The sequence below is a fragment of the Anas platyrhynchos genome, chromosome W, assembly GCF_047663525.1.
Source record: "Anas platyrhynchos isolate ZD024472 breed Pekin duck chromosome W, IASCAAS_PekinDuck_T2T, whole genome shotgun sequence".
Lineage (NCBI taxonomy): Eukaryota > Metazoa > Chordata > Aves > Anseriformes > Anatidae > Anas > Anas platyrhynchos.
In genome coordinates this window covers 1,150,233-1,165,369 of record NC_092620.1, presented here as the reverse complement: position 1 = coordinate 1,165,369, position 15,137 = coordinate 1,150,233, and the positions used below count along the sequence as shown (strand labels likewise).

The window sequence follows — 15,137 nt, the reverse complement described above, 5'->3', positions numbered from 1 at the left end:
CTTAAATGCAGAGCCCTGTGGTGTGCCCATATGGCTTGGTGCTACCTTGGTATCATGAACCAGGGACAAAAACATCATCTCAGCTCTTCTGGGTGAAGACCCATGTCCAGCTGCCAGCACAGCAGGAAGACTTGGGGAGGGGAGGGGGAAGTAAGAATGAGAAGTAACCTTTGGTTACTCCAGAGTAAAAGCCGGCTTCTTAGCCAGCTGACTGTAGGCCTAACGTGGCACTCAACCCGATGGCTCCTGGGCTTGGAGGAATCCTTCCAGAGCAAGGACCCTGCACAGCCCTGCTCCTACTGGTAAGTGCTACAAAAGGAGGAGTTGAGTTAGTTTTTGCAATAAAGTTGTCTGCTTTATCCATCATCTGCAAGGCCTTTGGTGCTGTGTTCTCTGGGTGGGTGTCAAGGCCATCTCAGAAGCACTGTTCCTTAAGCCTCCAACATAAACCATCCACACTAGTTTGACTGCTGGCCCATGGAGATGTGAGGTGGTTATTAAGTATTTCAGGGCTGCTGGCACAGAATGGAAAGGAAAGGAGCCAAACTGTAGTGTAGCTGAAGTTGCCTTCATGTCTGCCCTCTCTATTCAGTGCACATCAAGCAGAACAGGGCAGGTACATCCACCATACCCTCAGCTTTTGATGCTGACTCCCACTTGAAGCTGAGAGGCTGGAAATCGAAACTCACATGCAAACCTCACACAGGATGAAAAGCCATTTTGAAGCTGGTTTGTGCACTCAGTGGAATGAATTCAACTGAAGGCACAGTCCATTCAGAGAAGACCAAATATTGTATCTCAGTAAATCTTTTTGGGCAGGGCATGTCTCCACTAAACAGAAAGACGTAGTGTTGAGTGAACCTGGTCCAGATGCTCACAAAGCCTCATCTACTGCTAGGGCCATCAGCCACATGAAGGGCAGAAGAGGCTGGAAGTCACATTCAAGCCCACGGTACCTCTCCAAAGCCTCTGGGCTCCAGGACGCTGGTGGTTTCCACTCCAGAAAGGTTTCCTTCCAGAAGAGGCAGGAGCTGAACCAGCTGTAGGACCCATTTACCTGGCTGAGGACACATGCACTGTGATGGTATCGAATAGGAGCTGGCACGGAAGTTTGCTCAAGCCAGAGTTATGTGAAACAGGAATAACCAACAAAAACAAGCCCATCAGGTTTTGGCCAGCAAGGGCCAGGTGGGTACCCTGCATGAGACCCGCACAGAGCAGCATCCCTCCTGCCTGCCTCCTCCCCACCACTAAGAAAGCCACTCTGCACAGCCTCGGTCAAGTGTATGTTTTTATTTTTCAATGGAACATAAACTCCTTTAGAAAAAACATTCATCTGGATGATAACACCCATAGAAAAAAACACCAGTCTTGTGTTTTTTGTTTTTGTTTTTTTTAAATTTGGCATTTGTTATTTGCATTTATATTAAAGCAAAGTGCATCTTTCTTATTTTTCTCGTTTATACACATTGCACAATACATAAATAATGATGCTTATAAAACGTCTTTATATTTACAAGTAATAATATATTTATATATAACATAAAATACATTTTTTTCTTTAATAAATTTCAGTTTTTTTTCAAGGAGTCCTTTTTTTGTGTGTTTTATTTCCAAAGTACTACAATGCTAAAGTTCCAATGAGAATGCTCTCTTGTTCATTTAAACCTTTATATTTAGAAAAATAGCTTATGTTAAGGTCTAAACATGCTCATTGAGCTAAGAACAGTGTAAAAGTATCAAACTTGTGTATGAATTCAAGAAGAAATGAAAGCACAACTGCATTTCCAGATACGATGGTACCAGGATAACCTGATCTAAGCAGGTTATAACAGACCAACTATCGTGAACAAGTTTTTTCTTTTTTTTTCCCCATTTGTTTTTTGTTGTTGTTGTTTGTTTGCTTCGCTTTTTTTTTTTTAAGCTTATGCTTCTGTCACTTCACATCTCAGCTCAAATTGTAAAGCACGGGCCATGCATGGTTTCTTCATGGTTGTTTTCTCCCCCTGCATCAATCCATGACAATAAAAAAAGCAGTGGAAGGATGGCCAGACTTCCCCCAACACCCACGTTCTTGTGGTGGACAAGATGAACACAGGGATGAGACGCCAGCCCAACAACAACAAAAAATCGACAAGGGTGGGTAAAGACTTGGCTGGGAAGGTTTTGCACCATTGTTTGGTTGCAGCTAGGTGGGGTTAGCACCACTGGGGAAGGGGTCTCAGCTGGGTGTCACCACCACTGGGGACAGCCGGAGTCAAGGGGAAGGTGGTGCATGAAAAATAGGGGTCTCCTGTCGTGTTATCCAAGAGAAGGAGCCATAACAAATAGCAAGTGGCTTCCCGATCCTCGATCGCATAGGATAATCCTTTCAGAGGCGGGAAACAATTATCATATGCAATCCGCCCCCACCCCCCGCACCCTTCTCTTGTCCTTCTGAGTTATTGGTCATTCACACTTTAAAAAAATATATATATTTATGAAAATACCAAGGCAAAAATCTTTCCATAAGCTATTTCTCAAAACAGGAAAACAAAACAAAACAAAACAAAAAGTTTGCATGAAAAGCAAGCACTCAGAAGGAAATAATAGCAGCAAAGTAGTATAAATGTCGTGAGTCCACTCTGTCTCGAGTCATTGGTTATTAAAAATAACCTCCAACCAGCACGGGCAACTGCTGATAAACTGTCTCGTGTAGCACTGGCCCCAGCCTTTTACAAAGCTGATCTGAACAGTAAATCCGGTCCATGGTTGCTGCATGAACTCATGGTCATTTGGCCTCTGCAAACTGTACGCCTTCTCATAGTCAAAAGCCTTGATGGAAAAACCTGGAAACACTTTGTGCACCAGCAATGTCCTGGAGTCGGGGTTGTCCAGTGTGGCCGACTTGATGAAGATGGGGTAACTGCTGCGGTTGTACACCCACACGCCATCCACTTCCTTAGTGAGCTGGATGCCATACCCGATCTTGCTGCGGACCTTCTGCACCAGCTGGCTTTTGTTGTCCGAGTTGAGCTGTCCGAGGCAGAAACCATTCCCCTGAGGTAGATCATAGAAGATATCCAGGGAGGGCTCTTGGACAGAGTACAGCCGACCCACGCGTATTTTCTCTTCCCAGTATGCTACCACGCACCAGTGTGACTGATCCCCCGGCTCCTGAAGAACTTGGGAATCTAAAGGAGGTGAGAAAAATGGAAGAGGAGAAATTGAGTGCCGCGGGGGTAATATGACCCAAAAGTGATGCAACGCCACGAGGTTGCTTGCCTGCTCTCACTTTCATGATGCTCTCCATGCATGCATCAGCACCCCTAGCAGAGCCACTGCTTCCAAAAGCAATGTGTGACAGCCACAGTTAACCCCACTTACCCACTTTTGGGTGTTTGCTGTGATGCTTCAGCACCTGGTTCTGGTGGGAGACAAGGGCCCAAAGCACCAGCTCCCCCTCCTCAAAAGCAGCTCAAGGCACCAGCAGCACCCTCAGCGCTTCCGTCCCTTGCCCAAACCCTAGGCGGGACTGCCGGGGCCGAGCAGCACCCTTCCTGCTTCGGCCAGCTGCATCTGGCAGGACCAAGTGCCCTAAAAACCTTTATTTGCACCCAACAGACACACTTTGGAGGTCACCCCAGTGAAACAGGGGGTCCAGGGCTAGGCTGCCCCACTTAGTGGGGCTCTTTCAGGTGATGAATGCCCAGGCCAGGCCCTCAGCTGAAGCCAAGACGCGGGAAGCGCAGGCAGACGGCAGCTTGCAGTGGCAGGGTGGAGACCGGAAGCCTTGCGTTTGTTGACAAAAACGGTCACAAAAACCCACAAAAGCAGCGCCGAAGTGAGTTCCCTTAACCTGTTTTTTCAACTCCTTCTCTGCCTAACCCTGTGTGAGCAGTGAGGGTACGGCACGGGAGGGAGAGGAGAAAAACAGGGTGGGGGGGCTGAGAAATGTGAAAACCCCCTTTCCCTGATGGAGTATCTGTACCAGCCCAGTGCAATTCCTCCCAGCCTTCACAGGCATATTAAGACCTGGGACCTATTAATCTCTATAATTGTATTTTAAAAAATAATAATAATAGAAAAATCCAGCCTGGACTGCAGGTTGGTGAGCAGGGGGCAGCACCCAGAGGCCTCCCCAGCCAAGCACCGTGAGGCCCCGCAGTGCCGCCTGAGCCCCCCGCCTTATTTTCTGTATTTTTCTGTACTTTTTTTGCTATTAATAAAACTGCTTCTGCAGCACAGGCATTTTCCTCCAGCCTCCCATTTAAAGCACGGCACTGTACTCTTAAAAAAACCAACAACCTCCAGATGCACACTTTTAATTTCCTCATTTCTATGCCATCAAGGAAAATATTTCTGCAGTTGCTGGAGGCAGCTATTAAAACTGGGCCTGAGCGCACCCGGCCGGCAACAGGAGGGTCGCTCGGCCACCAGCCCCCAGAGCCAGCAGGGCCGGGGATCCCTGGGAGGATAGCCTCACAGTGCATCATGCCACAGGGTCGAGGTGTGCCACCGTTTGTCCATCCACTTCTCCTTGCCAGTGCCTCCCAGGACTTTTGTTTCCTCTAACTCAATCCTGCTGAAGCCTGGCACCGCTGGGGAAAAGGGACGAGCAAGGGAATGGGTGGCCCGGCTTGGGTTACTTCGGCCCTAAGTGAACGGGGTGCCAGCACCCCTCTTCCCTCCACTGACAGAGGATGCCCCAAGAGGGTGTTTATCAAGAAACACCCCTGGGACTGCGTTTCCCATGGAAAACAAAACAAAACAAAACAAAACAAAACAAAACAAAACAAAACAAAAAACAATTTGAGGGTAACCCAGGTGCCTGCTGGGTTGCCGCCCCCCCCCCCCCAGCCTTGCCGCACCCTCCCTGCCAGCGGGAGTTTTGCCCAAGTAAAGAAACGAGCTTGGTTGACAGCAGAAAAAAAGTTAATTGTTAAAAAAGCGGCTGGCCCTGAGCCCTGGTCCCAGAGGCAAGCTGGGGGCAGCCACGGGAGCCTCCCGCTGGAGAAGCATCAGGCACCGCGCTACTCGGGCAGGGGGGCAAAACTGTTGTTTGCGTACATGCGCAGAGAAAGGAGTGGATTTGTTTTTTTTTCTGAAGATGGTTTAACTAGCTGTTTGTTTAAAGAGCTAGTGAAAGTAAAGCTAGGTTCTAAAAAAAAAAAAAAGCACAACCTAAGCAACCAACCCACCTAATCAGAGCCTGCCATCAATGCCTAGAGCCTGCAGGTCTTTCTGCTTTACAGCAGTTGAGGGAATTCCAGAGGAGGGAATGAGCCTTCCAGAGGAGGGCTACGAAGATGGTGAAAGGCCTGGAGGGGAAGACGTACGAGGAACGGCTGAGGGCACTGGGCCTGTTCAGCCTGGAGAAGAGGAGGCTGAGGGGAGACCTCATCGCAGTCTACAACTTCCTCGTAAGGGGGTGTCGAGAGGCAGGAGACCTTTTCTCCATTAACACCAGTGACAGGACCCGCGGGAACGGGGTTAAGCTGAGGCAGGGGAAGTTTAGGCTTGACATCAGGAGGGGGTTCTTCACAGAGAGAGTGGTTGCACACTGGAACAGGCTCCCCAGGGAAGTGGTCACTGCACCGAGCCTGTCTGAATTTAAGAAGAGATTGGACTGTGCACTTAGTCACATGGTCTGAACTTTTGGGTAGACCTGTGCGGTGTCAAGAGTTGGACTTGATGATCCTTAAGGGTCCCTTCCAACTCAGGAGATTCTATGATTCTATGATTCTATGATTCTATGATTCTATGAATTTTGCAGCAACAGCCATTGAACCCTGTTGAAATTCCTGTAAGTTTTTATTTATTTTCTTTAACATTAAAGCATCCCTTTGTGGGAGGGGGGCAAAAAAGCTTTTTTCACCTCCTCATGTTTGTTCTTGCATTAGTGAAGACCACTTAGCAAGTAGCTCATTGCAACTTATAAAGTGTTATTTAATTGCCAGTGTGTTAAAAAAAAAAAGGCAAAAAGAAAAAGAAAACTGCCTTGGCTATGAATGAACAGACCTTTATGGAGGGCTGGAAGCTCATGAATGAATCCCACTAGGGTTTTCAATGACATGGGGTGACCAGACCTCAAGGACAAGTCTTAGGTAATCCGTGATTTTTTAAACGAGCCAGTGCCAGTGCACAGTATAAATATGCCAGAGTGTCTTCTGTTTGCAAGATTTGGCTGTTGACTGGATGTCTAGTCAAAAAGCCATTAGAATATATGGGTTGAGCCTGGATAAACAGGGTCAGGCCTCCCTGCCAGCCTGGTGAGCCAGCCACCACCAAAGACGCTTTTCACAATTGTTGGGATTCACAATTGTTGGGACCCAGGAGGAGTTCCCCCACTCCTCCCATTTTGGCATCAGCAGGGAGTATGGGTGGGAAAAGCCAGTGGCATTGCCTGGGCAGCAGAGGCAGGAGAAGTTGTAGGAGAGAAGGAAAAAGTGCCGCAGGCACGCTTCCGGCAGAGATGGAAATTTTTTCCCCAAAAGGCTCCACTTTATGGCAACACCCACAGGCTGGGCTAGGCACAGAAATGAAGCAAAATGCTCCCAAAAGTCCCAAAACGTCCCATCAGGGTCATCTCATGGTCCCATGCCACCTCCCGCAGAAAGCCCTGCTGCAAACTTGTACAAATCCCCAGATCCTGGGAAATTTGGGGCCACATCTCCCGCAACATGTCCTCATGGGCCACCTGCTACCACTGCCAGCGTGCCATGCACCAGATGAACTAGGGCCACTGTGTGAGTCAGTACATAAATGGCTCAGAAACACTTTGGGATTCTAGTTTTGAGTTAAAAGCATCGTTTTTATGAACTCCTTGGAGCAAACACATCCCTTTCTAAATGCCTGGAAAAGTCCCAGCAAGCTGTGAGCACTCCCATATACCAGCAATGATAATGCTTAATGCTAGAAACATGCGCACCATTATTTTCTTATTAAGCACCCCTCCATTTGCTGCTATCGTTAGTTTATTATTATTTCTATGGTTTGCAAGGCAGCCTGCCTAGTGGCCCCATCAGGATTAAGGGCCCCCCAGTGCATTGTGCAAACTTATTGTAAACAAAAAATAAATAACTGAAAATAAAGCCAGCCTCTGCCCACAGGAATTTGGAGAATTAGTCATATTGATCACTCGTAGTCGCATCTACAGAGAACCAATGGCCGAAGCAGAGAACGTTTCTGCATGGAGGGGTGAAATCAAAGCAACAGTGTGGCACCCCAAACTTTTGGGGGCAACATTTCTCAGCAGTTTGGTGCCGGTGTCTTTGAAGAAGATTTTGTTGACTCAGCACCACATTCCCATGGAAAACCACATTTTTTTCTCATTTCTTCTACCAAGCCAGATGACACCCTCTGAACTTTCCAGAAGGGCCATCCTGACTTCTACCAGCCCATCCCAGGGGAAGGAAACATTGTTCCACAAAGGCATCCTTTCCAACAAAGCTCCTTTGCAACATGCAAACCAGTTCGACAGACTGTGAGGTTTCCCACCACCTGCCTTGACCCTTGCAATTGTCAAGTCCTGCCCAAAACTTCTCAATTAAAGGCCAGAGCCAGGGTTTCTCTCGCTTTGGCACCATGGAGGAAAGTGGATGAGGGAGACTGACTACACAGAGGGACCTGAGTGCCCCAGGAAGAGCCCCATGCTTGTTTTTTTCAAGCCACGGCAGCAGACTCCCACCTCACATCACAGCTGCGCTGGAAGCAGCAAGGAATTTGTGAAGCGGCTTTGCTCCTCGACACATCAACAGCTTTGGGATGATGAAACCATGTCATCTGCATCTGTACTTTTTCTTTCAGAGTTCTGACAGTTTTATGAGGGGACCAGGAAGAAAAAGTTCTTTTTCATTCAGGAACTGAGCCATTTCAGCTAATTTCAGGAGAGGTTTCTGTCTGATTTTTTTTTAAAGGCCATTTTGTATTGAAAAAAAATACACTGAACATAATTTTTGGTTTAAAAATGTGCATCGGCCCTCTCCATCCCTCCTGTTCATTGCTAGATGTTTCCATGTTTTCCAGTCCATCTATCCAGCCCTTAATACCCTCTGAGCTGTTATTAGGAGTGCCAGAAGCTGTTGCAAAAGCCGAGCCCTGCAGAAGACAGAGACCAAGCACTCGCTGCTGCTCACAGCTTTTGCCTGGCAGTGGAGGAGAGGAAGGAGCGGGTCCTCCTTTCTATCTCCCCCAAAAGTTGTGTACTTCTTCCAGGTTCTGCCCAGAGGCAGCAACACAGTGGCCAGCAAAGCCTCTCACGGGTTTTCAGGTCTCAGCCTTGTCCTGGTGCGACTTCATAAACATCAGGGGGGAGGTGGGAAGGGGATCTTTTGTTTTTCTTTGTTTTGTTATAGCTAAAGGCTTTCCTGTTATCAACCGACTTCTAAGGAAAACAGCAAGTTGAGCACACACTGCACTATCTTACCCTCCCTGGACTACTCCCATTTTATCCAGTCAGGAGCTATCTAGATCGTCACTGGAATCTGTGACAGGAACAGCTCTTAGCTGAAAATGGGAATACAACAGGCGCTCCTGATTAGATTTTTAAATGCCTGTAATTGGATCTTTTATCAGTGATATTAGGACTATAAGTAAATTAAATTATCCAACTGCAGAAGTGTTTTAACCAGAGATTTACGTGTCTTGATTCTTTTTAACAGCAGCTTCGCCCTGCAGGGTCTCCCGGTGCTCTTCCTAAGCTTCCCACCATCACACGTCTTCCCCTCCTTTATTCCTCTGGAAGGCCTGGGCTGGGATTTCCCACCCAACCTCACCATGCCATCACCTCCCCTGGCAAGGCCATGAAGGGCTCCTCTTTTGGGTACCCTCGCCGAGCCACTCACAGTGGTGACCCTGCACCCATGACCGACAACCCAGTGCGAATAGGCAGAGGCGGTGGATAAACTAAAGTAAGCGTGCACCGAGTGCTGGAGAACAGATGAAACAAAGGCCCTTCCTCCTTTATTTGTCAGCACGCTCGGAGGGCATCTGTGCTTAAAAAAAAAAAAAGGCTGGACTGCTGTCAGCACAATGTGTTGTCTGGTCGGGGCCAAGGCTGAGACCAAGCTCAGCGCATCTCACGCCCATAATCTCTCTTGGCTGACCTTAAGCGGCATTTGTGAGCGTGGGACAGAGCCGTGTCCCCCATCTTTTGCTACTCACTGAGATGGAAGAGATGGAGACAGAGAAAAGGCAGTCACTGCCTGCAAGATCTTTTCCCACACACCGAAAAGCAGACAGTAAATCCTGCGGAAAAGGTTCAAGACTTTCATAGTTCACATACAAATTCACTACATGCAGCACCATGAGCCAGATGCAAATGTACTTGCTGCAATTAATTGATTATAGTCTCCCCTCTTATGAGCAAATACACTTTAAAAAATGCCAGGAATGGTTCATGTTGGCTCTGCACAGGTTTTTGCATGCTCTTCTGTGTTTTCTTGAGAGTCTCTCAGACCAGCTTGGGGCACTGCAGTTGCAATTTTGCCCCTCATGCCACTGTAAGTACCTTTTTGCAGGATCTCAGGAAAAACACATGACTGAACTATTATTCGAGAAGGGACCAGGAATTGCATCAAGGTGAGGAGAACAGTGAGCATGATGTGCAACCACAGAGCTAATCAAAGGGAAGATAAACAGGCATGAAACAGGGAAATGTCACCTCCCTTCTAATCTCCTGGGTAATTCACAGGGTCCTTGGGTGGGGGAACAAAGAAACAAACAAACAAAAAAACAAGTCCAGAAAAACCCTTCAAAGCCAGATTTCCAGGTATGCCTTGCAAAAGCAAAGAAAAATCAAAATTAAAGGACATACTCTACTGTAGAAAAGGGTCTTTGTGCCTTTACTGGAGCTTGTGGGCAGCCTGAAGACACCGCCCACGGGAATGCTTGCCCCAAACCTTTTATATCTCACTGTACACCAGGGCAAGACAGCCCTGGCTTCCTCACTCCCCTGCTTTTGATGACTCGGATGATTTCTGAAAGGCTAATTTAGGGGATCATCAGATGCTCAACTCCTGTTGTTTGCAGAGAAAATAACCCCCCCAGGGATGCGCCCACCCAAGCCACCTGCAGGGTGGCCCCCAGGGATGTGCACCCTGCCTCAACACTTGCTTAGGGAGCCCTTAATCTGTGGATTATTGACACGATAGACCATAACATCTCTTTAGGAGCCATTACAGCCCATCATGTCAGTAGGTATTTAGAGTCCTTAATCTGCGGATCGACAGGCTAGACCTTAAATTTGTGTCTATGTCTAATTAGGCAGTTTCTTATTACTCAACCTATACAGTAACCATGCTGGCCAAAAAGCCTTAAAATTATTTCTTTAATTCATTAGCAAGTTGCCCACCCAATCACTTAAATGTCTCCTTGCTCCTCAAAAGTCAACCTTGAGTAAAAATTGATGTCCTGAGTTTTCCTCAAAAACTTTACTTTGGCACCAACAGCAACATGAAATCTCCCTGCCTGGAAAAAGAAAATCTCTATTCTCTTGGTGAAACCCCAACTTTCTATTCCATCACAAGCCATCTTCACTGCCTGGGGAAGGATGGAAGGCCTTTGCAATCAGTTCATTCATTTTTCTAAGGGCTGGTGTCTAGAAGCCGAGTCGCTGTGAACAGATTTGAAGTCTTTTGAGTCTGATGGGGACGCAGGGGATAAAATTTGGCAGAAGCCACCATGGGAAGAAGTCTGGGATTGTAATGATGTTTGATGTTTGTAACCAGGGCTTTGGTTAAGACCCATTTAGCAGTGACTGATGCAGCTCTCCCCTGCATTAACAGGAGTGCTCTGCTCGGTCCAGGCATCCTCTGGGGACCCAAGCAGAAATTCCCATCACCTCCAGCAGGGCTGCAAAACCCCTTGTGAAATCAGCACCAAAATGAGGTGGGTTTGGATGGCGAGAAGAGGAAATAGCAGGTCACCAAGGACATCATCTATGGTTTCCAGCCCAGCATGGTGGCACCTTGGGCCAGCCTTCTCCTGGGGTGCCCGACCTGGCACCCAGCCCAAAACCGTGGGGCTTAATTCATGGATGGGGCACAAGAGCAAACTGAGGAAAGGTTTGCTACGAAGCCCCGAGGGTGGGCAGCGGTGTGGCAGAAGGAAGGCAGGGCTGGGAGGGCAGCCAAGGTGTGAGGAGTACAGGGTGATTCACAGCCAGGTGGGGACGTGCACAGGGCAGTGAGGAGTAGGGACAGGAAAGAAAGAACTGAAGTGAAACTGCCGGGTTCATGGAGTCCACCAAACCAGAAATTTTATTCACAAACATCTTATTAGTCATTGCTACTGTCTAATTACGGTGATTAATCAATTACCACGGCTAAAAATTACCCGATAAAAGAAGAACCTTTATTGTGCCCACTTTCTTTAAAAGCCAGCAAGGCTGCAGCCACCGGTCTGTCTGCTGCAGCTAACAAGGGGGAAAAAAATACACATGCACACACCAAAAATGCCTGCCTGCCTGTCTCCAACGGTTAGAGAGGAGCCAGGTGACTCCAGTTTCCTCTGTACCAGGCTTTGGGCCTCATCAGCCATGCAAATTATAGAGTACCGTGCTGTCTGAAGGCTGAATTTCGACTCAGCTCAGAGAAAAGCCTTAGAGGAAGGGTGGGGATGAAGAAGCCAGCCAAATCCATTCATAATATTTACAGTAAATGGGCCTCTTTGCTGTTGTTTAGTATACAGTCAGTCTAATTATTTTTGAAGTTTTAATTTAAAGAACTTTCTTTATCTGCCTCTCCTTCTGCACCCCTCAAAGGTGTGGGAAACTTTTTTCTTTTTTCAGAAAGCAGCAAAATGGGAATCCCTCCCCCTGCGCCTCACCAAGCCCTGCCCGCAATGGGGTGGGAAGAAGGAGGCCTTCCAGGGGGACAGGGGAGACCCCTCCAGGGGTGGAGGGAAATATCCTGGGGGATTTTAAGACCAAAAAGAAAAGAGAAATCCTGCCCGACATGCGGGAGCCAGGTGGGCTGTGCACTGTGGTTAAGCACGAGGGCGCAGATGCTGCACATGGAGCCCCCCCAAGTCCTAATGCAAACCCCTCCCAGACACCTTTTTTACCACACATGTCCCCACTGCTCTCCTCCCAGGTGGCAGGGACACTTCCCTGGAGGAGCAGCTTGCTCCTGGATGCTCTCACGTGTCCCTGCGCCCTGTCTGCATGCATTTCATACAAGTCTGCGTGATCCTATTTTAAGGACAATCAGGGAGGTTTCAGGAGATTTCAGAGGCTACTCTTGAACACGCAGGAAACCCCAGCAAGCCTTAGCGGTGCCATGCACCCACCAAGTGACTCAGGGCTGGTCCTGGCCCCAGATGGCCGTGGTGATTAACAAATGCCTCCCTGCCTGGCTTCCAGCAGGGCACACCCCTTCTCCACCTCAACCCACCCCAGAGCTGAACCAGAAACCTTCTGAGAAGGAGGAACCAGCACACAAAGGGCTCCCGAGTTACAACCACGCAAAGCAGACCCAAGGCTGAGCTTGACAAAATCCCCTCTCCAGTGACAGCAACTTGCCCATCACCCTCTCAGCGTGGGGATAAATCACCACCACTGCCACCAAAGCCATCAGAGGCCACCAGGTCCCGCAAGCTGCGGGGTCATGGCCCTCCCGAACACAGCCCTCACAGCTCAGTTTTGAGAGATGAAGACCTTGAAAGGCTTTTGCAATTCAAAATAAAAGTGCAGCTCAACCAATAAGACAGTTGCTGCTGTCTGGTCCTGGTGATGCCCCGGCAAGCAGGGATGCAGCCTCCGGGAAAGCCACGGCTCTCCACATTTTATTCTCCCTACTGACAACATGTAGCTATGCGGGTTACATGTTAAAGGGCTTGTAAAGGCCTTAATAAAAACTGATGCATACTAAGCTAGTATTTCCAAACTGATACCTAATACCTAGATGTGTGTTACAATTTTTTCCTAAGTGCGTTCTGTGCACACGCACACAGGGCATCACTGCCGCTCTCATTTCCATAATGAAAAAAATCCACTCCTTGCAGCACACTGAACTGTAATTCTCCCCAAAGTTATTGCAAGACCAAAACCAGACATACCAGACATTTCCCTAAAAAAAAAAAAAAAAAAAAAAAAGACCACCACCCATCCCGTGCAGAGCTCTTTCCTGGAGGGCAGGGAAAGGCTTCTTGCAGGGATGTAAAACATGGAAAAGCATGGCTGGAACAAAAGTGCTTTTCATGCTCGACGTGCCCCCCATGGCCCCACTCCGTAACAATTATGAAAATTGTTTAGTTGGGATGGCATTTGGAGCATTTACTGCATTCCTGCCAATAAATTCCATTCCTGGATCTGATGGAAAATGTGCCCCCTCTCCCCTCCCCTCCCCTCCCCTCCCCTCCCCTCCCCTCCCCTCCCCGCCTTCATTCCTTCTGTCTTTCTTTACAACCTAATACCCTGTCAACTCGGGGCCAGGGCCTACTTAGGGGGAAAAAAAAACAACCAGCACTGGACTGGAGACAGCATGCAGACTGAAAAAGTTAATCATTACTTCTGCCTGTCTTCATAATCTAATCACACCTATTCCTAAGAGCATGCGGCAAAGCCCACTCGTATGCAGGGGCTGGGTTGCCGTGGACAGGACAGACGGATGGCACCATCCCCCCTGGCCGGTGCCCCCTGGGCAGGGTGCAAGCCAAGCGCTCAAGGGCTGGTGAAGGGCGCTTGGACGGAGTTCACAAGCGAGGAGCTGCCTCGTCACACACACACCCCTCCCCTTGCCTCTCGCTTTGCTCTGGATTAATAATGCTGAACAGTTATAGAGAATATTACGTTCATTAAGTAATTAACCCTCACGGTGCTCCGGCAGAGCTGGCACCACTATTTCGCAGATGGAGCGCCAGGACCATCAGAAGTTTCAGTGCTTTGCCCTGAGCTATAAAGCAAGCAACACCCAGGTGAAAAGCTCCAAAAAGCTGCTTGCTCCTGGAGGAGGTGGCTTCGTCCAGCAGCGTGGTGGCACAGGGGACACTTGAGGCAGCATCCTCACCAGCCCAGAAGCCCTGCTTTGCTGCCACGAATCAGTGCATCTCCCCCAGCCCAAAATGCTTGCTTTCTGCCCCCAAAATCACCTCGCTGCGCCATCCCAGGTGACACCAGCCTGGTGACACCCACGACACATTTTCCATGCTCACTCTGCGGGGCTGTGACAGAGAACAGAAAAACCGCAGGCCTCTCTGTGCTGAGATTTATGAGTTTGTTCCTTATAACGAGCTAAAAAGTCTCAGCCTGGCTTCCAAAGAAAATGAATTCATCAGTTCAAACACAGCGATGTAACTTCAGGCTCCCGACTCCTTTTCCAAATAAAAATGCTGTTACTCGATTCCCATGCCGCCGCTCGCAGTACAGCTTTATGGGGTTATTTACCTGCTTGGCCCGGGGAGGCGCGGGGTGCCCTAACTCATCCGTGGGGCTCCCAGCAGCTGTACCGGGCGGCCGAGCTGCACCCCACCTCGCCCCCCACTTTCTCAGTGCCCCGCAGCGGGGATGCCTTTTTCCTTCCTCCTGCAGGCCCCTTTGCAGATAGCTGCGGCACCTCCCCGCGCTGCCAACCTCACAGCAGACATCAAAGCGCGGGCGGCCTGGGCAGGAGCTCCCCCTCGGTGGCAGAGCTCAGGAATTTTTAGTATCTCTAAGCCAGAGCCATCGGTTTCATCACCACGAGTCACCGGGGCCAGAGCCAACTCCACCGGTTGTAAAAGCAGAGGATGCTTGAACTTTCACCACCTCCCCAGTACCTGGGTTTCTCAGCTGTAAATCAGCCCGTTTTGGAGGTTAAGGAGCACCTGAGCAGGAGGGGATGGCGGGGATGGGCGTGGTGGCGGCACTGTTGGGGTGTGGGGCAGCTCTGCCCCACGGAGCCACGCTGCCGCAACGCTCGTCGCTGCGAGCCAGCGCTTATTTAATCAGCATTGGCAGCTCTACAAACAAAATCTATTCAAAAAGAAAATTACCATTCATAGACTCCTGCTCGCTTATTATGTACACATATATGTACATACTTGCCACAATACTCCAAAGGCTTAGCAGCTGGAGTGCTCCTGAGTGAGTAGCTTAATGCAGAAATCTGCCTGCCCACCTGCCCCATAGGAAGGAAAAGCCCTGGAAAGCCGCGTGGGCATGCTGGGGGCCAGTGATT

General features: G+C 48.9%; 1 protein-coding gene across 4 annotated transcripts in view; it reads right to left on the bottom strand.

Moving 5' to 3' along the window:
• Window positions 1-1,278: 1,278 nt before the first annotated feature.
• The window catches only part of LOC110352107 (mothers against decapentaplegic homolog 7), a 28,730-nt gene continuing 14,871 nt past the window's right edge, over window positions 1,279-15,137 (bottom strand). For all 4 annotated transcript variants that reach the window (XM_027448099.3, XM_027448100.3, XM_027448098.3 and 1 more), the window contains one exon: window positions 1,279-3,173. In XM_027448099.3, the coding sequence (XP_027303900.2) occupies window positions 2,635-3,173 (539 nt within the window). In that variant the 3' untranslated portion in view covers window positions 1,279-2,634. The remainder of the gene's footprint in view (window positions 3,174-15,137) is intronic.